The sequence below is a fragment of the Chiloscyllium punctatum genome, chromosome 9 (genome assembly GCF_047496795.1).
Source record: "Chiloscyllium punctatum isolate Juve2018m chromosome 9, sChiPun1.3, whole genome shotgun sequence".
NCBI lineage: Eukaryota > Metazoa > Chordata > Chondrichthyes > Orectolobiformes > Hemiscylliidae > Chiloscyllium > Chiloscyllium punctatum.
The window spans coordinates 4631799-4658603 of NC_092747.1; the positions used below are offsets into that span (position 1 = coordinate 4631799).

The 26805-nt window shown below is 42.6% G+C and overlaps 1 protein-coding gene across 2 annotated transcripts in view; it reads left to right on the top strand.

The window, feature by feature from the left end:
- inppl1a (inositol polyphosphate phosphatase-like 1a) overlaps window positions 1-26805 on the top strand; it is a 234108-nt gene that overhangs the window by 165170 nt on the left and 42133 nt on the right. For both annotated transcript variants that reach the window (XM_072576755.1, XM_072576756.1), the window contains 5 exons: window positions 6665-6803; window positions 11851-11950; window positions 12040-12128; window positions 13760-13841; window positions 21773-21862. In XM_072576755.1, coding sequence (XP_072432856.1) covers window positions 6665-6803; window positions 11851-11950; window positions 12040-12128; window positions 13760-13841; window positions 21773-21862 — 500 coding nt within the window. The remainder of the gene's footprint in view (window positions 1-6664; window positions 6804-11850; window positions 11951-12039; window positions 12129-13759; window positions 13842-21772; window positions 21863-26805) is intronic.

Sequence of the window (26805 nt, forward strand, 5' to 3'; positions counted from 1 at the left end):
AAGCTGAAACAGGAGGATTCTTCACAAAAGGAAGTAGCATGCTGGTCCGAGGCTGTGGAAGACCGCCTCAGGGACTGCTTGGAATTGGTGAACTGGACTGTGTTCAAGTACTCAACAGAAAATCTAGACGAGCATGCCACTGCTGTCACAGACGACTTTAGCAAATGCTGGGGGACTACATACGAAAGTAGTCAATCGGGGAGTGTTCCCCAACCATAAACCTTAGATGAACCAGGAAATCCATTCCCTACTGAAGACCAGATGGGTGGCTTTCAAGTTGGCTGACCCAGACCAGTACAGGAAGTCCAGATATGACCTCCGCATCAGACATGTCAAGAGACCGTACCAAACCAAGTTAGAGGCCCAAACTAACCAGACAAGACTCGTGTTGCCTGTGGTAAGGCCTAAACAGCATTACAGGATACAAAATGAAGCAGAGCAAGATAGTGGGCAAAGATGTGCTCAATACTTTCTATGCTTAATTTGAGCAAAATGCTAGCGGTGCAGTGATACCTGTCCTGACAGCCCCAGATGCACCTACTCCCTTGGTCACTGCTACAAACATCAGATCAGTCATCCTGGGAGTGAACCCAAGGGAAGTAAAGGGCCCTGACTGTGTTCCTAGCCGAGCACTCAGATCCAGTGTGGACCAGCTGGCAGAGGTATTCACCTACATCTTCAACCTCCCTCTCCTACCAGCTGAAGTCCCCACCTTCTTCAAGAAGACCACCATCATCCTGGTACCTATGAAAGCACATGCAACGTGCCTTAATGACTATCAGCCAGTGGCTCTGACCGCAATAATCATGTAATGCTTCGAGAGGCTGATCATGGCCCACGTCGACTCCACTCTCCCAGCAGCCTGCCTCAATCCCTTACAATTTGCCTACTGATGTAACAGGTCCACAGTGGATGCATTATCCCTGCCCCTGCTATCATGCCTGGAACATCTAGACAGTGAGGACAACTACGTCAGACTCCTGCTCATTGGCTACAACTCCACCTTCAAAATCATCATCCGTTCTTGACTGATGTCAAAACTCCATGGTCTTGGCTCTGCACACTGCAACTGGATCCTCAGCTTTCTGATCCACAGACCGCAATCAGTGAAGACAGGTAACTGCAACTCCTCCACAATAACACTCAACACTGGAATCCTCCAACCACCACCCCCCTCCCCAAAAAAAAAGGATGTGTCCTCAGTCCCCTACTGTACTCCTTATATATCCACAACTGTGTTGCCAAATTCCAAACGAATGCCATCTCCTAGTTTGTTGATGACACCACCATAATGTGACTGGTATCTAACAATGATGAGTCAAAATACTTGGCTTGGTGACGTGGTGCAATAAGAACCACCTCTCTCTCAATGAAGGCAAAACTAAAGAACTGATCGTTGATTTCAGAATGGAGGAAGGAGAACGTGCCCCCATCTACATCTGCGGTTTAGAGGGTGGAATGCATCCTCAAAGCAATGATAACTGACAACCTGTCCTGGACCTCCCATGTAGATGCAACAGTCAAGAAAGCACAACAACGCCTCTTCTCCCTCAGGCGGCACAGGAAATTCAGCATGTCCGTATGGACCCTCACCAACTTCTACAGATGCACCATTGAGAGCGTACTGTCTGGGTGCATAACGGCCTGGTATGGCAACTGCTGTGCCCTGGACTGTAAAACTACAGAGGGTGGTGTGCGCAGCTCGGACCATCATGGGAGCCAACCTTCCATCCGTGGACTCAGTCTACACCTCTCATTGCCTTGGAAAGGCTGCCAACATCATCAAAGACTTATCACACTCCGATAATCTCCGACAACCTCTTTGGTCTGACAGAACACCAGCAGGTTCAGGAGCAGCTTCTTCCCGACTGTTATTAGACTGATGAATCGACTCTTTAGCCTCAAGTGATGCTGATCTTGCTAACGTTGCTCTCACCCAGGACATACCCTGTGCAATGTAATTGTATTCCTCTGTCTAAATATTTTTGATCTATACATCCTTGCTTGCTATGATCTGCTTATATTGCTTGTAAACAAAACTTTTCACTGTACCTCCGTACACATCAATTAATCAAAATGGCAATTTGAGGCACAAAATTGCATGCCCAACTCTTGAATTTTGGTTGTTTCATCGGCACAGACTAACCATAATATGCATGTTCTGCAAACAGTTACGGATGTGGCTAAGAATGTCGTAATTATCCATGTAATCCATTTCTGTGACACTGATTCAGGGATAGAGATTGACCAGGACACCAGGGAGAACTCTCCCGCTGTATCTCAAAAGTGATGGGACTTCAGTTTAATATCTTAACCACAAGATGACAACTCTGACTGTTGAGTGCACCTCCCAATACTGCACTGGAGTGTTGGCCACAGTTCTTGTGCTATAGCCTTGGAGTTGGACTTGAAGCTGCAAATTTGTTAATTCTGAGGCAAGGATGTTACCAACTGAGCCACAGCTGACGAATTGCCTCCATTATTGTTCAGAACTCTACACGCACTGAAATATTTTCAAAGCAAGTCCAGGTAGATTAAAGGGCATCTTGTCAGAACATCCCACACAAACAACAGTTAATTTGGCATTGACTGTTTACTAAAGGGAAATATATATGGCAGAATATGAGAAGAACCCTCTATTCTTTTATTTTATATTGGAATCTTCACCTTCCATCAGTCAAGGCGAGCAGGTTCTTGGTTTCGTGCATTATGTAGCAAGTATCATAGTGCAGCATTTCCTCAGGGGAAATGTATTCTCCTGTGGAGCACAGCTGCAACCAAGTGAAGCAAATTGACTCAACCATTCTACCTCACTTAGAACAGGGGTTGGCACAGTGGCTAAGTGGCTAGCACTGCTGCCTCACAGCACCAGGGACCCAGGTTCAATTCCAGCCTTGAGTGACTGTCTGTGTGGAGTTTGCACATTCTCCCTGTGTCTGCGTGGGTTTCCTCTGTGTGCTCTGGCTTGCTCCCATAGTCCAAAGATGTGCAGGTTAAATGGATTAGCTATGCTAAATTGCCATAGTGTCCAGAGATGTGCAGGTTAGGTGGATAGGCAATGCAAAATGCAGGCTTACAGGGCAAGGTAGGGGGTTGGGTCCAGGTAGCCTGATTTTCGGAGAGTCAATGTGGACTTTTGGGCCAAATGGCCTGTTTCCACACTGTAAGGATTCAATGAGAAAACAATGGGGTGAATGTGGAATAGTTCTAAAAGCATAAAGCAGAGTGTACAGGATATGTACATAAATATGACTGTTAATTATATAGAACATTCAGAGGAGAAACAGACCATGCAGCCCAATGTGCTATGGGTTGATGCTCCACTTGTGCCTTCTCCATTGTTGTAATCTTCCATCTCCTCCTCCCTTGCGTATGTGACTGGCTATCCTTTAAATGTATCTGTGCTATTGTGCTGTTGAAAATTTCACATTCTCACCACCCTTTGTGTAAAGACATTTCTCATGAATTTCCTGTTGGATTTGTTGGCGATATCTTATATTGATTACCTTTAGTCATCCTCTTGCTCATAAGAGAAAACATTCTCTTGGTGTGCATTTTATCATAACCCTTTCATAATTTAGAAGATCTTTATTTGGTCACCCATTAGCCCAGTTTCTGGTGTTTATTTTAAAGAAACATTTAGAAATATATGACTTGGGTGAATGATATATTCTGCCCATAGCAAATCAGTTTGCGAAAGTTCTCTACTTTCTCAGAATTCCTACATAACCTTTAAATGTTATAGCAGACATTTTCTAATTGCTGGATTCTGTTCTTTGGATTGGACTGACCAGAATTCTATGAAGACAATGTGAACACAGTGGATGATGGGGACCCAGTAAATGTGTGTATTTAGATTTCCAAAAAGCATTCTAAAATGTGCCACACAAAAGGCTGCTGTATAAGATAAAGATGCACAGCATTCCAGGTAATCTATTAGAATGGTTAGAGGATTGGTTGACTAACAGGAATCTAAGAGTAGAGATAAATGAGTGCTATTCTGGTTGGCAATCAGTGACTAATGGTGTGCCTCAGGGATCAGCGTTGGGACTGCAATTACTCCCAACTTAGATTGATGATTTGGAGTTGGGGACCACATGTAGTGTATCAAAGTTTGCGGATGAGACTAAGATGAGTGGCAGAGCAAAGCGTGCAGAGGACTGTGAAACTTTGCAAAGGGACATAGTGAGTGAGCAAAGGTCTGGCAGATCGAATACAATGTTAATAAATGTGAAGTAATTGATGTTGGTAGGAGTAACGGTATAAAGGATTCTTATTTGAATGGTGAGAAATTGCAGCACGCTGCTGTGCAGAGGGATCTGGGTGTTTTTATGCATGAATCACAGAAGTTGGTCTGTAGGTGCAACAGGTAATTAAAAAGGCAAATGGAATTTTGTCTTTGATTGTGAAAGGGATTGAGTTTAAAAGCAGAGAGGTTATGTTGCAGCTGTATAGGGTGCTGGTGAGATCACACTGGGAGTAATGTGTGCAGTTTTGATCTCCTTACTTGAGAAAGGATGGACTGGCACTGGAGGGGGTGCAGAGGAGGTTCACTGGGTTGGTTCTGAGTTGAGGGGATTGGTTTATGAGGAGAGGCTGAGTAGATTGGGATTATATTCTTTGAAATTTAGTAGAATGAGGGAGGACTTTATAGAGACATATAAAATCAGGAAGGGAATAGATAGAAGTAGAGAGGATGTTTCCACTGGCAGGTGAAACTAAGACACGAGGGCATAGCCTCAAAATGAGGGGGAGCAGATTTAGGACCGAATTGAGAAGGAACTTCTTCACCCAGAGGGTTGTGAATCTGTTGAATTCCCTGCCCAGTGAAGTGGTTGAGGATTCCTGAGTAAATGTTTTTGAAGCTAAGGTGGATAATTTTTTGAACGGTAAAGGAATTAATGATCCTGGTGAGAGGGCAGGTAAGTGGAGCTGAGGCCATGAAAAGATCAGCCATGATCTTGTTGAATGGTGGAGCAGGCTCGAAGGGCCGAATGGGCTGCTACTCTTATTTCTTATGTAAAGGTAAAATGGAGGCAGGGACAGGTACCACCCACCAGAGCCAAGCAGAAATAGTAAGTGAAAGCCTTGGGAACACAGACTTCTAAAAACAGACAAAACCTACAGAAAGAAAGGAAGAAGGGTTCACTGGGTTAAATGTAGGAATGTACTGAAATACGCTGAAGAGATGGTGTGAGGGGCAGAGGGACCTTGAAGCAAAAAATCTCACGGAGCCAAAATTGAAGGGAAAAAACTATCAAATCGCAGCACAGTGGCTCAGTAGTTAGCACCGCTGCCTCACAGCGCCAGGGACCTGAGTTCAGTTCCACCCTTGGGCGACTATCTATGTGGAATTTGCACTTATTGCCTGTGTCTGCCTGTGCTTCCTTTGGATGCCCTGGTTTCCTCCCACAGTCCAAAGATGTGCAGTTTGGGCAGTTTGGCCATGCTAAATTCCCCATACTGTCCAGGGATGTGTAGGCTAGGTGGATTAACCATGGGAAATGCAGGGATAGGGTAGGGGTGTGGGTCTGGTTGGGGTGCTCTTTGGAGGGTCAGTGATGGGCCAAATGGCCTGCTTGCACTGTAGGAATTCTGTGCTTCTAAGATGCAGTTCCTTCAGGACTTCAGTAGTCAGGCGCAATGTTAATAGATGTGAATAAATTTGAAACAGAATCTAATTGCACTGTAGTTAATGTTGAAGTTGACGGCAACAATGTTGGGTGAGTAATGCAAGAGAAAGGATAAGAAGTGGACTTTCTTACCAGGGTTGAGCGTGTGGTGCTGGAAAATGTTGCAGTAGGTCAGACCACAGGAGAATCAACATTTCGGCCATAAGCCTTTCTTCTGGAACCCAAAATGTTGCTTCTCCTGCTCCTCTGATGACCTGCTGTTGCTTTTTCAGCACCACAGCCTCGACTGTGATCTCCAGCATCTGCAGTCCTCAGTTTGTCCTCTGACTTTATTACCACTTAGGCCTGTCTCTCTGGTTGATTTACCTCACTCCACTTTCACTATAGTCCTCTCTTCTTTTAGTGTCAAAACATCTATTGTCTCCATGTTGGATATGTTCAGTAACTAAGCACCTACAGCATTCTGGGGTAGATTATTCCAAATTTTCACAGCAGTCGGTGAAGAAATGTTTTGCCATCCACCTTGAATAATTAACCCATTACCTTGAGATAATGACCCATAGTTCTTGCCTATGCAGCCTCATCTCTCATTGTCTCCCAACTCGTTGTGACACTAAGTTGAGAGCTTACAACTCTGTAAATCTGGTTCACTGAGAGAATGGTAAGATGTCAATCAGGAGCCAACACATGCGGGTTTTATTTTTAATATCTCTATGTGCACACTATTGGAAGGTGAACTGGACTGACTCAAAACAGGAGATGATTCTTTTCTGGATATATTCCAGGTCTTGTACTACTTTACTGTAGCTTTCCTCATGATGAAACTTTGATACATTACGCGATGAGTGCTAATACAGTGGGAGCAGGAGAGTTTGCAGTCTTTGACTCTGGCACCAAACAATCCCATTCATAGGGAGAAGAAGCTGCCTTTATTTGGGAAGCTGAAACTAAATAAGATAAAATTAAGAGTCTGAGTGGATCGGTTAGCCAGTATAAATTCATCTGTATCCAATCCTGTTTGTCTCTTACAGACGAAATCAGAATTACCTGGATATCCTGCGGTTGCTTTCTCTCGGTGACAAGCAGTTGAGCTCCTTTGACATCTCGTTACGATTCACTCATCTCTTTTGGTTTGGAGATCTCAATTATCGTCTGGACATGGAGCTGCAGGTAGGTATCATCACCTGTTAGGAGGCTGACTAGTCCGGAGGTATCAAGGCAAAGGTGTTGGATAGTTCCATGTCACCTAATCCAGGGACAAAGAGGAGGAGGAGGAGGAGGAGCTTCTACACAATCTATTATCATTCAGTTGTTGCAGTGGGTCCTCCGTTATCCTAAGGACTATGGCAACTTGCTTTTGGATCAGAAAGCTAAAATGCAGTCAAGTTTCCCTAATTGATTTTTCACACACTCTTGATCCAGCTGGATAAGTCATTTCTGGATGTTAGGTATTGTCTGCCCAGCTGTGATATTTAACTTTCCAGTAACTAGAATCTGGATTTGGTTCTCTTAAAAAAGAATATTTTGATGTGATGTAGGTGATAAAGCCATTGTTTATTGCTCATTCACCATTGCCCTTGAGAAGGTTCTGGTGAGCTGCTTGCTTCAATCACTGCAGTCATTATGCAGTAGGTATGCCCAAGATGCTGTTAGGAAGGGAGTTCTGGGAGTTTGACCTAATGATGGAACAGTAATTCTGCGCGAGTTTTGAGAAGATTTGTAGCTCAGATTGAGGTTCTGGATGTAGGTTTGCTTGCTGAACTGGAAGGTTAATTTCCAGACATTTCGTCACCCTTCTAGATAACATCTTCAGTGGGCCTCCAGGCGAAGCACTGCTGATGATTCCTGCTTTCTATTTATATGTTTGGGTTTCTTTAGGTTGGTGATGTCATTCTCCTGTGGTGGTCATTTCCTGTTCTTTTTGTCAATGGGTGATTGATGGGGTCTAACTCTGTGTTTGTTGATAGAGTTCCAGTTGGAATGCCATGCTTCTAGGAATTCTTGTGCATGTATCTGTTTGGTTTGTCCTAGAATGGATGTGTTGTTCCCATCGAAGTAATGTCCATCCTTATCTGTATGTAAGGATACTAGTGAGAGGGGGTCTGGTCGTTTTATGGCTAGTTGATGTTCATGTATCCTGGTGGCTAGTTTTCTGCCTGTTTGCCCAATCAAGTGTTTGTTTCAGTTCTTGGTATTTTGTTAATGACATTAGTTTTGCTTGTCTGTATAGGCAAGTTTATTAGCTGCTGTTCTAGTGTGTTGGTGGGTTTGTGGGCTACTATGACGCCAAGGAGTCTGAGTAATCTGACAGTCATTTCCAAGATGTTGGGGAGAGTGGCTATGGTTTCTGGACGTATTTTTTCTGCTTGTTTGGGCTTGTTGCTAAGAAACCGGCGGACTGTGTTCATTGGGTACCCGTTCTTTTTGAATATGTGGTATGGGCGATTTTCCTCTGCTCCACGGAGTTCCTCTGTGATGCAGTGTGTATTGGCTCATTGAAATAATGTTCTGATGCAGCAATTCTGAGTCAGGATGGTCCATGGCTTAGAGCCTGGTGGTGCTCCCGATGTGTTTGTCGCTTTGTCCTTCGAGGTGACGTTGGTAGCTGGTTTGGAAGCTGCTGTCATGGAACCTGGGTGAGTTGCTGCAATGCATTTTGTAGTTGGAAGGTAGAGCTACCTCTGTATCCTGGGTTTGAAAGGAATTAATGTTCAAAACAGTGGATGGGGTGCCCTTTAAGTTGGCTGTTTTGTTTTGGATGACGTTGAACTGCTTATACAGTTGGAGCTGCACTAATCCAGGCAAGTTGGGAGTGTTCTGACGTAGATTCATAGAGCTCTCCAGCATGGAAACCCTTCAGTCCAACTTGTCCATGCTGACTAGTTTTCCTAAATTAATCTAGTCCCATTTGCCAGGTATCTCTCCAAATCCTTTCTGTTCACGTACCCGTCCAGATGCCTTTTAAATGTTGTAATTGTACCAGTCTCCTCCACTTCCTCTGGAAGCTCAGTCCATATCCGCACCACCCTCTGTGAAAAGGTTGCCCCTTAGGTCCATTTCAAATCTTTTCCCTCTCACCTTAAACCTATGCCCTCTAGTTTTGGACTGTCCTACCCTAGAAAAAGACCTAGGCTATTGACCATATCCATGTCCCTCATGATTTTATAAACCTCTGTAAAGTCACCCCTCGGTCTCTGATGCTCCAGGGAAAATAGCCCCAGTCTATTCAGCCTCTCCCTATAGCTCAAACCTTCCAACCCTGGCCGCATCCTCATTAATCTTTTCTGAACCCTTTCAAGTTTCACAACGTCCTTCCTGGAGCAGGGAGTCCAGAACTGAACACAGTATTCCAAAAGTGGCCTAATCAATGTTCTGTAGAGCTGCAACATGACCTCCCAACTCCTAAACTCAATATGTTGACCAATAAAGGAACGATTACCAAACTACTTCACTATCCTATCTACCTACAAGTCCACTTCCAAGGTACTATGAGCCTATACTCCCAAGTCTCTTTGTTCAGCAACACTCCCCAGGACCTTAAGGTTAAGTGTATAAGTCCCACCCTGATTTGTCTTTCTAAAATGCAGCACCTCACATTTATCTAAATTAAATTCCATCTGCCAACTCCTTGACCTATTGGCCCATCTGCCCAAGATCCTGTTGGGTACTCTGAGGTTACTTCTTCATTGGCGACTACACCTCCAATTTTGGTGTTATCTGAAAACTTACTAACCATACCTCTTATGTTCACATCCAAATCATTTACATAAATGACAAAAATCAGTGGATCCAGTACCGATCCTTGTGGCACTCCACTGGTCACAGGCCTCCAGTCTGCAAAGCAACCCTCCAGCACCACCCTCTGTCGTCTACCTTTGAGCCAGTTCTGTATCCAAGTAACTAGTTCTCCCTGTATTCCATGTGATATAACCTTCTTGACCAGTCTCCCATACAGAACCTTTTCAAACACCTGACTGAAAACCGATGCCTGGTAGCTGGTGGTCAGGCTTTGGGGAGTCAGGAGGTGAGTTACTGACTGCAAAATTCCCAGTGCCTGATGTGCTTAATTAGATTAATTATAGGACTAGTCCAGTTCAGATTCTGGTCAAGGATTACTCAGAGTGTTGATAGTGGCAGTTTCAGTGATGGTCAAGATGTTGAATATCAATTGGGGGGGTAGTTAGATTCAGTCTTGTTGATGATACCATAGTCTGGCACGTGTAGTGCGAATGTTACTTACCACTTAGCAATCAAAATCTGAAGGTTATCCAAGTCTTACTGCGCACAGTCACAGACTGCTTTATGATCTGAGGAATTGAATACTGCACATTGAGTGAAGAATTGGCAATGGTCATTAATGAAGCAGCCTAAAATGTTTACATTTCCCTCAGGATCTCCTGCAGCAGCGTCCTGTGGCTGAGATGTTTGGCCTGCAGTGACCACAGCTGAAAATGTGTTGCTGGAAAAGCGCAGCAGGTCAGGCAGCATCCAAGGAGCAGGAGAATCGACGTTTCGGGCATGAGCCCTTCTTCAGGCTGATGCCCGAAACGTCGATTCTCCTGCTCCTTGGATGCTGCCTGACCTGCTGCGCTTTTCCAGCAACACATTTTCAGCTCTGATCTCCAGCATCTGCAGTCCTCACTTTCTCCCTGCAGTGACCACAACCATTTTTTTTCTAAGTATGACTCCATTATGAGTGTTTCCCTTATTCCAAGGACTCCTGATACCAAAGCAGGATTATGGCACGCTCTGAACAATTGCTGCACTACAGCTCTTGTGCAGTCAGCTTTTTTTCAAATGAAATAGCATGGATGGTACCTTCATGCACAGTACTCTTCTCTCATCTTTCAATTCTATCTTTAAGCAACCAATATGTATAAATAGATGGGTTATATAGCTGATTAACAGTCTGATGCAGTGTGAATACTACTTCTGTGGCCAGAACAAGGGGATAGTGAGAGGTTAACCTGAAATGACTAGCTTTGAGTGTCTCAGTCCATGGTTTCTATACTTTTTTTCTCTCTCTCATTACTTGTTTTGGCAGTATAATAATTAGTGAGTATCCCCAACACCACCATTCAGCCTTTCTGCTAGAGTTCTCATCCCACATTGATTCCCATCCCAACGGTACAGTTCCATTCTGTCCCAGAGCTGAAGTGAAATCCCTCCACCCCACTTTCTTCACCATACATTTGCTTCCCTAATTTTCTTATCTCCGTGCCAATTTGCACGTGGCTTGGCTAATAATCCAGAGATTATAACCCTTGAGGTCCTGTTCTTTAATTTTAGCTCATTGCACAATACTGGATATAAAAATAAGGTTAGAGTGATGCTGGAAAAGCACAACAGGTCACGTAGCACCTGAAGAGCAGGAAAATCGGTTTAATTTTTATTATTAACTTCGATTTTTCCTGCTTCTCGGGTGCTGTCTGACCTGTGCTTTTCCAGCACCACTCTAATCTTGACTCTAATCTCCAGCATCTGCAGTACCCACCTCCGCCTAGTGGATATAGAAGCAGTTCATCCCTAGCTAGTTCCATAATGTATTGCTCCAGAAAACTGTCACAGACATTCTACAATTACATCTTCCAGCTATATCAATTGAATTGGTCCAGTCTTTATCAAGACAAAAGTCCAAAGAACCAATAATATTGCACTTCGTAAAAACTCCAGTACCTGCTTGTTTAATACTTTGTTTCATGATCCAAGAACAGCTAGGGAGTCTATAAATTGCACTCACTTTTCTGAGCTTTGCTACTCCTAATCTCGAACCATAATGATTCTACTTCCTGATTTTCTGAGTTATGATCCTTTCTTACCAATGTCTTAATGTCATCCTTTATTAGGGAAGAATGCGAAATAGAGCGAAAGGCTCATTCTTGAGATTTTGAGCACGGTAGCCAATTTGTCTCCATCTGAATGTTCTCCTCCTTTCCTAGGCTGCAGTTACACTGAGACATCCCTCCTCATCCTCGCTCTTCAATGGCCCATGGCCCAAGAGGCAAATTGTAACAGTCCCCAATCTTCCCAGGTCGCCATCAGCCAGCTTGCTATAGACCTGGGATTGAAATGGGGGCCTTCTCTGAGCTGTTCATCTTTACCTGTCATTCCTCATGAGTGGCAGAGGGAGTTTAATTTCGATAAATGTGAGGTATAAGACTCTGGCGCTATTACTTCTCTTCCCCATGATCTTTGTTTATTCTGTTTCTCCATGCAGGACATACTCAATTACATTAACAGGAAAGAGTTTGAGCCTCTTCATAAGGTTGACCAGCTGAACTTGGAGAAGGAGAAAAACAAAATATTTCTTCGATTTTGTAAGTACTGATGTTACATTTTCTGTTGGTCATGGCCAAGACTGAACCTGAAAGTTTGACTCCATTAGTTTCTTATGGCCTGCCTGTAGATGAAGAGGAGATCACATTCCCTCCGACGTATCGATATGAGCGAGGATCCCGGGACGTATACGTTTGTCACAAACAGAAGACTACTGGGGTACGTAATGGCTTTCCTAGTCAGTTGCAAATTTCTCATCTCTTCTTTTTTCTCCCCCATCTTTGTCACTGCTGTAATTGTATAAATATTTGGGACCACTGGCTTGCAATGTATATATGCAACTGGAGTTGTAGTCAGAGTCAGTGAAGGTTTTGAACTCAAACTCAAATTTGTGAATCTTGAGAACTTTCTAGCCTAGAAGGCTGTGGATGGTCATTTGTTATGTACATCTAAGAGTCAAAATGTGGAGTTGAAATAAAAGATTATCTATCAATTTATTGAATGATAGAACAGGCGTTGCTTACTTGTGTTCCTATTTAATGGTCGTAAGTTCTACAACGGAGAAGATTGTTTGACTCACTATGCTACTAACTCTTTGCAAGCTCTATTCCAAGCCCTATTGCACTCCATGCTTGCAGAAACCTGCAGAGTTGCAAGTTATTTTTGAATCTGCTTACATTACCCTGATGCTGCCTGGCTTGCTGAGCTCTTCCAGTCTCCTGCTTGTCTACTCCACAACCCTTGCAGACGGTACATTTCAGATCATCAGGTTGCCCTAGGTTCTGACCGGTAGCTTGAGACTAGCGTTCCACTCCATTTCTTTCCTTCCCCCATGAAAAGCCAGTAATATTCTGTGAGACCGAGTATTCCTCTATGACCAAGGAATTTAGCTGTAAATGAATAAATTTTCAGTTTTGTCATGACATTCTATGAAATGTTTTGAACCTATTATTTGGGCATTGCATTCCTTGATTCCATTCATATTTTTTCCCTGTGGAAAATGGGTCAAAGATAATGTTTGTATTTGAGTTACCATTGACTTAGATTAAAATGACTAATCTCTCTTTAAATTCCAACATAAAAGACCCTTTTGAGAAAACATTGTGAATTACCACTTTCCATTTAGACTTCACATCTGAAACTTGAGAAGGAGGCTGAAAACCAGAATACACATATTATAGATGTTGGAAGTAAAAATAGGAAATGCTGGACAAGCATTGGAGAGGGAAGTGGTTCGGGTCGACAGATTTCTGTCAAAATGCATGTTTGTTCATTTTTTTTTGTCTGGACTCGAAGAAACTTAAGTGACCTCTCTTTGAACATGGCTCAGCTTTCCCAAAGTTTGACAAATGCTCTTTTTCATTTCTGCTCCACGGCTCCAAAGTCTGACCAACATTTCACTTGATGCTGCCAGTAATATTAATTCATTCAGCTTGCTGGATTTTAGACCTAGTGCTGAAGTCACAAAAAATTAGCATCATTGGCAACTATTGCCCATGAAAGTGGTTTTTAATACAGCTGAATGGCTTGCTTTCAACCTTGCAAATATCTTCCAGTTCTGACAGTGTGAATCCTTTGACAAAGAACAAAAGTATAAGAAGGAGAAAACACCCTTACCTCAAAAGGATCTCTTAAAATTTCATAGCATCCCTATTGAGTCATAGAGCATTGAAAAGACACTTTTCAGTCCATCATGGCTGCTCTGGCTTTTCAGTACATGTCAGGAGTTGGGTAGGCAAGTAGAACTGAAGCAAGAGCAATTGGCAAAGTGGAGGAACATCTCTCCGTTCTAGAGCCTGATGGTATAAACCAGATGACAGTGTAAATGCAGGTGCTGTTTCCACCAACAGGTCCGCACAAATGTTCCATCGTGGTGTGACAGAATTTTGTGGAAATCATACCCTGAGACCCACATCATTTGTAATTCATATGGTAAGTTAATGTGACCTCGATCCCTTGACAGATAACTTTGCGAGCAAGTTTGTATTTATTCCAGTGTATTTTATTGAGTTGATTCATTACCATAAACACCAAAAACCATTAGGTTCATGCTTAGCTTTGAGATATTGAATGGCATCAAGGGTAGGCTACTTGCCTTGTTGTTCTTTTCATGGGGAAGGATTACATGACAGCCAGTCTTAAGGCTTTGGTGTGTTTGCTTCCAACCATCTGTTCCACAATTTGTACCATTAAATTGAAATTCAAGATCTCTCAATACCAGGTTATAATCCAACAGGTTTATTTGGAAATACAAGTTTTCAGAGGACTGCTCCTTTGCCAGATAGCTAGTGGGGCAAGATCATTGAACACAGAATTTATAGTAAAAGATCAAAGTCGAGAGTGTAGTCCTGGAAAAACACAGCAGATTAGGCAGCAATCAAGGAGCAGGAGAATCGACGTTTGGGGCATAAGCCCTTCATCATGATTCTCCTGCTCCTCGGATGCTGCCTGACCTCTTGTGCTTTTCCAACACTACACTCTCGACTTTGATCTCCAGCGTCTGCAGTCCTCACTTTCTCCGAAAAGATCAATTGTCATACAACTGATATGATGTATGACACTTTGATCATTTACTCTAAATTCTGTGTCCTATGAGCTTGCCCTACTTGCCAATTGACGAAGGAGCATCGCTTCAAAAGCTTGTACTTCCAAATAAACCTGTTGGACTATAACCTGGTGATTTTTTTTAACTTTGTCCACTCCAGTCCAACACTGGCACCTCCACATCATGGCATTAAATTGAATGCATACTGACTTGATCTAGCAATGTCATCCCATATGTGTTGGCAGTTCACTAGAATAAAGAGACCAATTTATTGGAATAAATTCACCATTACACTATTCCCAATGTTGCATCACTTAATCTTCCCTTCTCTCGTGGTGACTGAAGTCCTTAAGAAATTCCTCTGCCAGACTCACCAGAAAATGACCTGAAAGACCAGATCAAAGTCAAGTATGTCTTCATACTCAATAGTAGTTATTTTGGAAACCAAACAATAACAGTAGAAGCGCATGCAATGGACATTAGAATACTCATTCACACTCCAATTTGTGACAAGCTAATCCTGATGAGGACCAACAGATTACAGTGCAACTGCTCGGGTTGGTATCTCCTCTTCTCATCAACCTTCCAATGAATACTGGATGTTGGACAAGCACACCAGAATCAGCTTGGTATTCGATCACACTTAGAACTGGACTGCTATTGGAATGACTCCTGCTCAGTTTGAAAGAGTGAACTATAATACCACAGAAAATCTGTAAAATCATAGAAACATAGCACGTAAAAGCCTGAATAGACCATTCAGCCCCTTAAGCCTGCTGTGCCATTCAGTGTGATCGTGGTTGATCATTCAACTAGTCCTTTGTTCTCTCATTCTCCCCATATCAGAGCTGTAGAGATTTTTAACACTGGAACAGACCCTTCAATCCAAAATGTCCATGCTGACTAAATATCCTAAATTAACCGAGCCTCATTGGCCAGTATTTGACCCATATCCCTCTTAAACCCTTCCTACGCTCATCCAGATGCTTTTTAAATGTTATAATTGTACCCATCTCCCTCTACATGAACAACTTGACCCTTTAAATTTTTCTCCTCTCACCTTAAATCTATGTCCTCTAGTTTTGGACTTCCCTGCCATGGGGAAAAGGCATTGACTATTCACCCCAGCCATATCCTTCATGATTTTATAAACCTCTAAGATCATTCCTCAGCCTCTAACACTCCAGGGAAAACAGCTTCTCCCTATAGCTCAAACCCTCCAACCCTGACAACATCCTTGTAAATCTTTTCTGAACCCTTTCAAGTTGCACAATATTCTTCCTGTAGCAGGGCGACCAGAATTGAATGCAATGTTCCATGCAATTGAAGCATGGCCTAACCAATGTCACAACATAACCTCCAAACTCCTATCCTCAATGCACTGACCAATAAAGGCAAGCATGCCAGATGCCACCTTCACTACCCGATCTGCGACTCTGCTTTCAAGGAACTATGAACCTACACTCTAAGGTCAGTCTGTTCGGCAACACTCCCTAAGACCTTACCATTAAGTGTATAAGACCTCCACCTGGTTTGCCCAACCAAGTTGCAACCCCTCACATTTGTCTCGATTAAAATCATCTGCCATTCCTTGGCCCTGGTCAAGGTACCGTTGTACTGAGGTACCTTCGTTGTCCACTATAACACCAATTTTGGTGTAATCTGCAAATTTACTAACTTATACCTCCTATGCTCATATCCGAATCATTTAAACAAGTGTCGAAAAGCAGTGGACCCAGCACCGATCCCTGTGGCACACCACCATCACTGGCATCTAGTAATCCAAAAAGCAACCTTCCACCACCACCCTCTGTCCCTGCTAGCCAACCTTTTATCCAAATAGCTAGACCCCTTTGATTCCCTCCAGGCCTAAGAACTGTATCTCTTGAAAATCATCAATGTTTTGGTCTCAGAAGTTAACTGCAGCAGAGAGTTAGTTCAATAGAAACTGATCCAAAACAGAGAAAAGGTTAATGTAAGGGAAATAATTTGAAAATATGGCAGCTCAGTTCAGTCAAGTGGAATGTATAGCCTGCAATATAAGGGAAGTCCTGGATTATACAAGTATCCTCACAAATCGCGAGCCGGAAGTGCTCCAAGATGCAGAAACTTGAGCTCTGAGATTAGGTGTGGGCGGCAGCTGGAGTCACGTTGGCACATCTGTGAAACTCAAAGTTATATGGATAGCACATCCAGAGAGGTGGTCACGTTGAAGAGACTGGGTGAAAATCAAGTTTGCAAGAGAAACAGGCGTAATTCAGGACCCCCCTGGGCTCCAACTCTCAATTCACTCTTCTCTTTTGAAGGCTCTGGTTCCTTGAGAATTCAAACTGGACCACGTTGTGGCACCACAATCAGCTTAGATTGCAGGAGCAGAGGAGGAAGAATGATAAGCAATAGTGGTAAGAGATTAATTAGAAGAAAAGAGCAACATTTTTGTGGTTATCAACAACATTGCTAGCCGCAAAGGAGATGCTAGAAGATCAGAGAATTGCAAACATTTGGTCGTCTTCAAAAAAGGCTTTATGGATGAACCCAGCAATTAAAAGCCACTCAGTTTAACTTCAGTGAAATAAAAGCGAATGACTGTGGATGCTGCACATCTGAAATTGAAGCAAGTGCTGGAGACAAGCTGGCAGCACTCTGTGGGCAGAGAAACAGTTAAAGTCCCATTATTCCTCTTTGAAACTAAAGAACTTCAGTGGTTTAGCTTCAGTGGTAGGGAAGCTTCTAAAAAGTTATTCAGGAAAAAAATTAGTGGTACATGGAAAATGGTGAGTTGATTAGAAAGATCCAGCTAGAATTTCTGAAGGGGGAATTGTTTGACTAATTTGCTGAAGTATTTTGAAAAGTTAAGGTAAGTGAGGCGAATGCTTTGTTGGGGTGAAGATAGATTTTCAAAAAGCAATTACTGTTCCACACAACTTGAGAAAAGTTATACGTCATGGAATTAAAGGGATAGTAACAATGTGGCTACTAAACTGGTTGAGTGATAGGAAACAGTAATGGTTAATGGATGTTTTTCAGGCTGGAGCAAGATCCCCAAGGGTTAGTGTTGGGACCCTTTTCCCTGGTATATGTTAATGATCTAGATCTTGGTGTACAGAGGACAGTTTCTAAGTTTGTGGGTGATGCAAAACTTTACATTGTAAACTGTGAGGATGACAGTATAGAACTCCAAAAAGACATAGGCATTTAGTTGGATTGGACAGAAAGGTGGCAGATGATGTTTGATATGGAATCATTGAGATCTGCAACACAGAGAAAGGCCCTTTGGACCACCACATTAAAAACATCTGCCTTGATTTATTTGGTTTATTGTCATGTGTATCTTGTTAAAAGTATCGTGAAAAGTGTTTGAATGGAGTCGCCACTCTCTGGCACAAGCATAAAACACAGAAAAAATAAACCAAAACATAGATTGTAAAAGCAGAAAAATGAAGAAATAAACAAGTGTCCAAATGTGTAGTCCTCCTTGTTAAGTGCTCTGTCATGGGCCATGGGACTGGTGTTCAGGCATGAGTCCCTTTTACCATGCTGCTGCTGTTGGAAGGAAATTTGCCACTCTTTGTCTTCTTGATAGACCTTGACAATGCAGATACCACCAATGCTGCTGGGTACAGAACTGGCACAGAAACTTACCATAGGCCCAACTTGTTCATGCCTACCATTTTTCCTGAACTGAACTAGTCCCATTTGCCTGCGGTTGGCCCATTATCCCTTTTAAATGTTTCCTAACTATGTACCTGTCCAAACGTCTTTTGAATGTTGTAATTGTACCTGCCTGTACCATCTCTTCTAGCAACTTGTTGCACATACACACCATCTATGAAAAACATTGCCTTCAGGTCCCTGTTAAATTTTAAGTTTTTTCCCTCTCACCTTAAAACAAAATACACCCTCTAGTTTTGAACTCCCCTATCCTGAGGAAGAGATCTATTCACCTTTATCCATGCCCTTCATGATTTTATAAACTTTTATCAGGTCACCCTCAGCCTTCTACCTTTCAAGGAAAAAAGTCCCAACCTATCCAGCCTTTCCTTGTAACGCAATACTCCCAGTTATGGTAACATCCTTGTAAATTATTTTTGTACCCTTTCCATTTTAATAACATCCTTCTTATAGGCAGAGCGACCAAAATGATTTGCAAATATAACCAGTGTGGTGCAAACACAATAAGTCACAGAATGAATGATTTGGGTCTGGAATGCATAGCATGGAAGTGAAGTGGGGGCAGATCATGTTGATGTTGGAGAGTGCCAAGGTCTCTGAGCTTTGTGAACGGTGGAAGTGCTTCCAAACTCAGATAATTGAAGATGACTTAACTATTTTGAACCTTCAGTGAATGAAGAATTGAACTGAAATGCTATCTGTCAGAGAGACGTGTGGAACATGTATGATGCCTTTACAGAGAGTTGGAGTTCCTCGCTAATAATCTACCTCTGTCAATTATTTATTTTGCTTTCTCTGGGACCTAACTGTTTCCAGATTGCTGTCATTTTGCCTGAAATTACCAAAGACCAGGCACTCATTTTTGAAAAACTGATTGCATTAGGTATAACCCTTTGGTTGATTTTAATAACATTTCTTTCAGGTGGTTTTGCATTTATATGTCCTTTTCCCTGTTTGCCATGGATATGATTCCTTTCTGATTGTTCACTCTTCTCCTCTCTCAACCCCGACTCCCTGCTCTACATCCAGCCCTACTCAAACTTAAACCACACCAAAGAAGCAGCACATGTGGTCTTCATTAGTGTCTGGCTCTGTGGAATCAAATTTCCAGTTAATCACAGGATCAGAACCAAAACACGTCAAGGAGACAACTGTTCCAATTTCCACTGAAATCTGAGCAACTGAGAAGTGCTTTCAAAGCTGATTTTTTTGTATTTGGTGACTCTTGGATACTGTGTGTGGCCAACTGACCTCTCCATAACTATTCCCCTTCAGACAGTAGCTTGTTGCAGTATGCATTGCACACTGTTCTGGCTGTGCTTCATGGGAGACATTCAATATATGTTTGACACCCTGTGTGTGTGTGTGTGGCTCTGTCTGCACCCTGTGTGTGTGTGTGTGTGTGTGTGTGTGTGTGGGTGGGGCTCTGTCTGCACCCTGTGTGTGTGTTTCTCTGAGTATGTATGTTTGTGTATGTGTCTGTCCATGCATGCCTGTGTCTTGCTCATACTTGGTCTTCCCCTCCCCCTCTGGGGGTGGGTTTGATCAAACATTTTATGGGACAAAAGTTCATCTTTGTTCCTTGCTACTTTAAGGTTGCAGCCATTCCCAAAGTTTAAAACAACTTTCAACTCACTTTTTCTCTCTCCTACAGTTATTTGCTCTGCCAGATATCTCTAGTTTTCCTGGAATTTTCTGACCCTATCTGTTTCAACATGCATTTTCATCTCACATCTCCAGTGCTCTCCTCAAAGTATGGTCACTTGACGTAGTTTGTTTTGAATTAAATTGAGTGGCCAACTGACCTCCTCCATAACCGTTCTCCTTCAGACAGGAGCTTGTTGCAGAATGAGTCAGTGCCCCCTTTTGTGCAACTTAACGTATCAGATTATTTGAGTTTCACCCTGTGTAATCTCGAATGACTCCTTTGTCTTTTCTTAAATGTAATCCACCTTAATTTCCATTAATTGAGTGATTAAGAAACATACAGATGTACAGCAAGGAAACAGACTCTTCAGTCCAACCTGTCCATGCTGACCAGATATCCCAACCCAATCTAGTCCCACCAGCCAACACCTGGACCATATCCCTCCAAACCCTTCCTATTCATTTACCCATCCTGATGCCTTTTAAATGTCGCAATTATACTAGCCTCCACTACTTCCACTGGCAGCTCATTCCATATATGTACTACCCTCTGAGTGAAAACGTTGCACCTTAGGCCTCTTTTATATCTTTCCCCTTTCACCCTAAACCTATGCCCTCTAGTTCTGGACTCCCCCACCCCAGGGAAAAGGCTTTGTCTATTTATCCTATCCATGCCCCTCATGATTTTATAAACCTCAGCTTCCGACACTCCGGGGAAAATAGCCCCAGCCTATTCAACCTCTACCTAAAGTTCAATTCCTCCGATCCTTGTAAATCTTTTCTGAACCCTTTCAAGTTTCACAACATCTTTCCAATAGGAAGGAAACCAGAATTGCACATAGTATTCCAACAGTGGCCTCACCAATGCCTTGTACAGCCGCAACATGCCCTCCCAACTCCTGTACTCAATACTCTGACCAATAAAGGAAAGCATACCAAACACCTTCTTCACTATCCTATCTATTTGCGACTCCACCTTCAAGGAGCTATGAACCTGCATTCCAAGGTCTCATTATGGAGTTTAATTCAGATAAATGTGAGGTGCTGCATTTTGGGAAAGCAAATCTTAGCAGGACTTATACACTTAATGGTCAGATCCTAGGGAGTGTTGCTGAACAAAGAGACCTTCGAGTACAGGTTCATAGCTCCTTGAAAGTGGAGTCGCAGGTAGATAGGATAGTGAAGAAGGCGTTTGGTATGCTTTCTTTTATTGGTCAGAGTATAGAGTACAGGAGTTGGGAGGTCATGTTACGGCTGTGCAGGACATTGGTTAGGCCACTGTTGGAATATTGCGTGCAATTCTGGTCTCCTTCCTATCGGAAAGATGTTGTGAAACTTGAAAGGGTTCAGAAAAGATTTACAAGGATGTTGCTAGGGTTGGAGGATCTGAGCTACAGGGAGAGGCTGAACAGGCTGGGGCTGTTTTCCCTGGAGTGTCGGAGGCTGAGGGGTGACCTTATAGAGGTTTACAAAATTATGAGGGGCATGGATAGAGTAAATAGGCAAAGTCTTTTCCCTGGAGTTGGTGAGTCCAGAGCTAGAGGGCATAGGTGACAGGGGAAAGATATAAAAGAGGCAACTTTTTCACACAGAGGGTGGTACGTGTATGGAATGAGCTGCCAGAGGAAGTGGTGGAGGCTGGTACAATTGCAGCATTTAAGAGGCAGTTGGATGGGTTTATGAATAGGAAGGGTTTGGAGGGACATGGGCTGGGTGCTGGCAGGTGGGACTAGATTGGGTTGGGATATCTGGTTGGCATGGACGGGTTGGACTGAAGGGTCTGTATCCGTGCTGTACATCTCTATGACCATTTGCAATAAGAGGGCTACATTTAATTAACTGCTTTACCAAATGTCTCCAGCTAACTGAAGCCAAACTCAAGAGGTGTTGTGTTTAAAAAAAAAAGTCTGTTCAGCCCTGAAATCTCATTCTTCCTGCTGATATACATGGATTGTCTTCATCAGTAAGATATCTCATCTGTTTATTTTTCTCCATCCAGGCTGCACAGACGATATTGTGACAAGTGACCACTCACCAGCCTTTGGCACTTTCGAAGTTGGTGTGACATCACAGTTTGTATCCAAAAAGGGTGAGTATGTTCACATGGAGCATCAAAGCAGGGAAGAGGCCACTCAGTCTGTTGTTGCTGTTCTACAAATTAGCAAAACTGCAACTCTCTGCACCTAGGCTAATCTGTATAACCCAATCATTTTCACTGAACAAAAATCTGCCCATCTGATTTTTGAAGTTCAGTAGCCTCCAGAGCTTTGGCAGCAAATAACTTTGCAAGTTTCCTTCACAACCTTCTTGAGTAGCATTGATTTGTGAATCTGGTTGCTGAGTATGGTCATGGTGTTCAAATGATGCTGGGGTCACTGGTGAGGGATATTGCAGCTAGGCCAAACCTGTGCACCTACATCCACTTGCCTTGTCCAAAGGATTGCATGTGCTATCAGGAGTATCACTGAATTAAGGCTGTTTTGGTACCAAATGCTGCACTGTCAGAGCATCAGCATTGGGGTAGGCACTGCATTGTTGGAGAGGCAGTACTGAAGGAGCACAACACTGTCAAAGCAATGGTGTTGTAGGCAACTGGCAGGGCTCTAGTGCGGAAGTGTAACGTTGTCAGGGGAGCAGTACAGGGAAAGTACCACAGTGTTGAAACATATAAATGTAGGAGCAACAGTAGGATGTTTGACTGTTTGAGCCTACTGTGCCATTCAGTATAGTCATGGTTGATCCTCTTTTTTTTTTTCCATGCCTTATTCCTGCTTTCTACAGATAATCCTTGATACCTTTAAAATTTAAAATGTATCTATCTCTTTCATAATTATAGTGACCTGACTTTCAAAGCCTTCTGTGGTTAAGAATTTTATGGGTTGGCCACTCTTTAAGAAATGTTTCCTCATCTCAATCCTAAATGATCTATACTGTATACATATAGAGACATAGACAGAGTGGATAGTTAGAGGCTTTTTCCTAGGGTAAAGAAATCAACTCCAAGAGGGCACAGGTTCAAGGTGAGAAGAAAAAAGATTAGGAGAGAAGTGCAGGCAAGATGTTTCACACAGAGGGTGGTGTTTGGAATGCACTGCCAGTAGAGATGGTGGAAGCAGGCACATTAGCCATGTTTAAGACATAGCTTGATAGACACATGAATGGGAGGTGATTAGAGGAATAGAAACTGTGCATGGGCAGTCAGTAACAGGTCTAAATAAGGGTTAGGCATTGGCACGGGCTTGATAAGCTGAATGGCATATTCCTGTGCTGTATTGTTCTTTGTTCATTGTATCCTGAGACTCTGTCTCTTCTGGTGATAGACTCCCCAGCTTGGAACAACATCCTTCCCGCATCTAGTCTATCCAGTACCTTTAGAATTTTACAATGTTTCAATTAGATTCACTCATTCTAAACTTTAGTGAATACAGCCCCAGGTGAACCAACCTCTCCCCATAGGACAGCCATTCCCAGTATAAGCCTTGTGAACTTCCACTGTACTCCCCCTATGGCAAGTATATCCTCTCTTAGGTAGGGAGACCAAAACTGCAGGAAATACTTCGTGTGTGTTCCATCAAGATCCAATATAACTGCAGTAAGATATCCTTCTTCTTAACTCAAACCCTCTTGCAAAGTAGGCCAACAGACCATTTAGGAGAAAGTGAGGACTGCAGATACTGGAGATGAGAGCTGAAAATGTGTTGCTGGAAACCTGCCGCGCTTTTCCAGCAATACATTTTCAGCAACATACCATTTGCCTTCCTCGTTGCTTATTGAGCTTGTCTGTTTACCTTCATAGAACGGTGTACAAAGACAGCCAGATCCCTTTGTACATCCCCATTTAAACATTTAAATAATACTGTCTTCCTGGTTTTCACACCAAAGTACCTCAGTTTCATATTTACCCTGTATGATTCTGAATCTGTTTTGTTTGCCCATTCGCTCAACTTGTCTAGATCACCTGGAAGCCTTCTTGCACCCTTCACACAGCTCTCAATTTCATCTTGTTTTGTGTCAATATCTAACTTGTAAATATTGCATTCGATTCCCTTATCCAAGTTATTTATAGATATTTTAGTTTGCTAGGGCCTAAGCTCCAATCCCACAAGTCACAGCCTGCCACCAAGAAAAAAATCAACTTACTGGAATTGGAATCCCTACAGTGTGATAACAGGTCCAACAAGTCGGCAACTACCCACCGAACAGTAACCCACCCAGACCCGTTCCCCCACATTTACCCCTGACTAATGCAACTAACCTAAACATCCCTGAATACTATGGCCAATTTTGCATAGTCAATTCACCTAACCTGGACATCTTTGGACTGTGGGAAGAAACCAGAGCACCTGGAGAAAACCCATGCAGATCAGGGGAGCATGTGCAAACTCCACACACAGTCACCCGAGACTGGAATCAAACTGGGTCCCAGGCACTGTGAGGCAGCAGTGCTAACCGCTGAGCCATCGGGCTGCCCTGATGTCATAGCATCATTTTCCTAGTTTCCAGTCTGTCCACCAATTCTAAGTCTATATCTTTGTTACCCCTATCCCATGTGCCTTAATTTTACCCATTGGCATCTTGCGTGTGACCTTGAGAAAATCCATCTACACGATATCCACTGGTTCATGTTTCACTGTGCATCCACAGTGATCTACAGTACATTTAGTTAAATATGATTTCCCTTTTATAAATCCATGCTGACTTGGTCAGATCCCTTTAATGCTCTCCAAATGTTCTATTATTATGTTGTAAGGGAGTACAAGGGCAATGTCACACTAATGGCAGGGCAGTCAGCATCAGGATGGCTTTGCCATGGTGACAAGGGAACTCCAACACTGTCAGAGAAAAGTACTGAATATTTGCACTGGTGGCCCCTATTAGGGAAGCACCACAACATCAAAGGGTCATTACTAGTGATGTCGTAGCATCATTGACGAATATTGTTGGAGAATCAGTACTGAGCGAGCGCTGCATTGTTGGAGGGTCAGTCTATCAGATAAAATGTGAACCCTAAGGTAGATGCAAAAGATTTCATGGCACTGGTGTCTTTTTCAATATTTATCCCTTAACCAGAATCAGTAAAAACAGATTATCTGGTCATGCAGTATGATGGTGGTATGAGTACACTGCTTGTTGTTATTTTATAGATTATAAAGGTTATAAAATTAACACTTCAATTATTTATTGAACCAGTGGGTGTTGAGAATGTGTAATTCTATACCACGTAGTTGGGACACATAGCATAGATTAATGCATGAGTTTCACAGAACTGTAATTGAATGCAAGAGTTGAGGGGTGGTGAGCCTTTATACAAAGATCATAGACCTGTTGAACTGAATGGACTACATGAATTAAAAGCAGTGTAGAGTGAACAATAAGCGTCTTGACAGTTCAGTAGCTTGAAAGATAAGGCTTTGACTGAGAGTGAGCTTTTGATGTCTGTCGCTGCATGTGAATTAATCGTAGTTATTGTGATTGTGTGTTGCAGATAAATATAAAGAGACTGCGTCAGTCAGTATGAATGTGAGGGGCCTGTTATTTGTGTTCTATATTGTGTTCTTGAAGCAGCTGGGTTTGTTTACTGGGGTCACAGCTGATGCGAGTGCAGACATCCATGACAGCGGTGATTATGTGAATGCGATCCCTTGTCATTCATGCTTGGTCCATTAAAGGTGCTTCTGACGAACACGATGCTCTCGTCTGCTATGGTTAGCCAGTGAAGAGTGAAGCTAGTCATTGAAAATTGCTGAGAGTATGGGCATGATCAACAGTGCATTGTGACCCAGGCTTTGTCAGAATGTGACAACCATCACATTGAAGGGTCATGGTAGAATAATCATGATATTACTCAACTAGTAATCGAGAGGAATAATAATCCTACTATGAGAACTCGGAAATTTAATTGATCATTTAAAAGAACCAGAATGTAAAACCACTGTCAAAACCTAACTGCTTCACTAAAGTCCTTCAAGCAAATAAATTTGCTGTCCTTATCTGGTCAGGGCCTATATATGATTTCAGATTCATAGCAATGTGGTTCACATTTAACTGCCCTCTGAAACAGCTGAGCAAGCTACTTGGTTGTGATAGATATAAATAAATGCTGACCTTGCCAGTGACACCAGCATCTGTGGAAAACCTTTAACGAGAATCATACCCTAGACCAACAAGCCTATTTTTTGAATAGATTTTTTGAACAAAATCTAAAACCAAGTACTACTAGTTTGAAAATGATTTGTAAGGGACATTTTCTTTTGATCTTCCCGATTTTCACTGGAACATTTTTGGGAATTGGGCACACACTTGTGCGTCGCATGAGTTACCATAGGAACCCAGGATCCTAAACTATTTAACCATGGTTGCTGTTTGAACTGGATCTGACTCTGGCTGGCATCAGCAATCTCTGGATGGCCTGGGGACCATATTTGAGAGTAATTCAGTCTGGAGATAAGCCTTTCACAAGTCAATAGACCTAGTATTGAAGCAGCAATTGCTCAAATATAAAACACTTGGCTGGACATATCAGGTGTATTCCTGACATCAGAATGTCAAAATTAAAATGTTCTACTTAGACCTTATTCACAACAGAAGACTCCCAAGACTGAGAGCAGTGTGATCATGATGTGAGTATGTTGATTGTCACCATGTCTTACTTTATCAAAATGACATTTTAATTATTCACTCATCCAGTGTTGGTGAGAATTAAAAATTCTCTGTCATATAATTGAAGTGCACAGCATAGACCAATGCATGAGTTTCACAGAAAATGCTTTAGAGTTATTCTAAGAAAATCACTGAAGGAGTCTGTCATCACCACCAGGACTTGTGATGGAGCTAGTTGGAGCAGGAATAGGCCATTCAGCCCATCAAGCTTGCTTCATCATTCAGCATGATAATGGCTGATCCTCTGTCTCAGTGCCATAGTCCCACTCTCTCCCCTTCCCCTTTAAATTCTATAAATCTACCTTTATGTATGTTCATTAACTTTGATGTTGCAGCCTTTTGGAATTGAGAATGCCACAACCTTGACCGTAA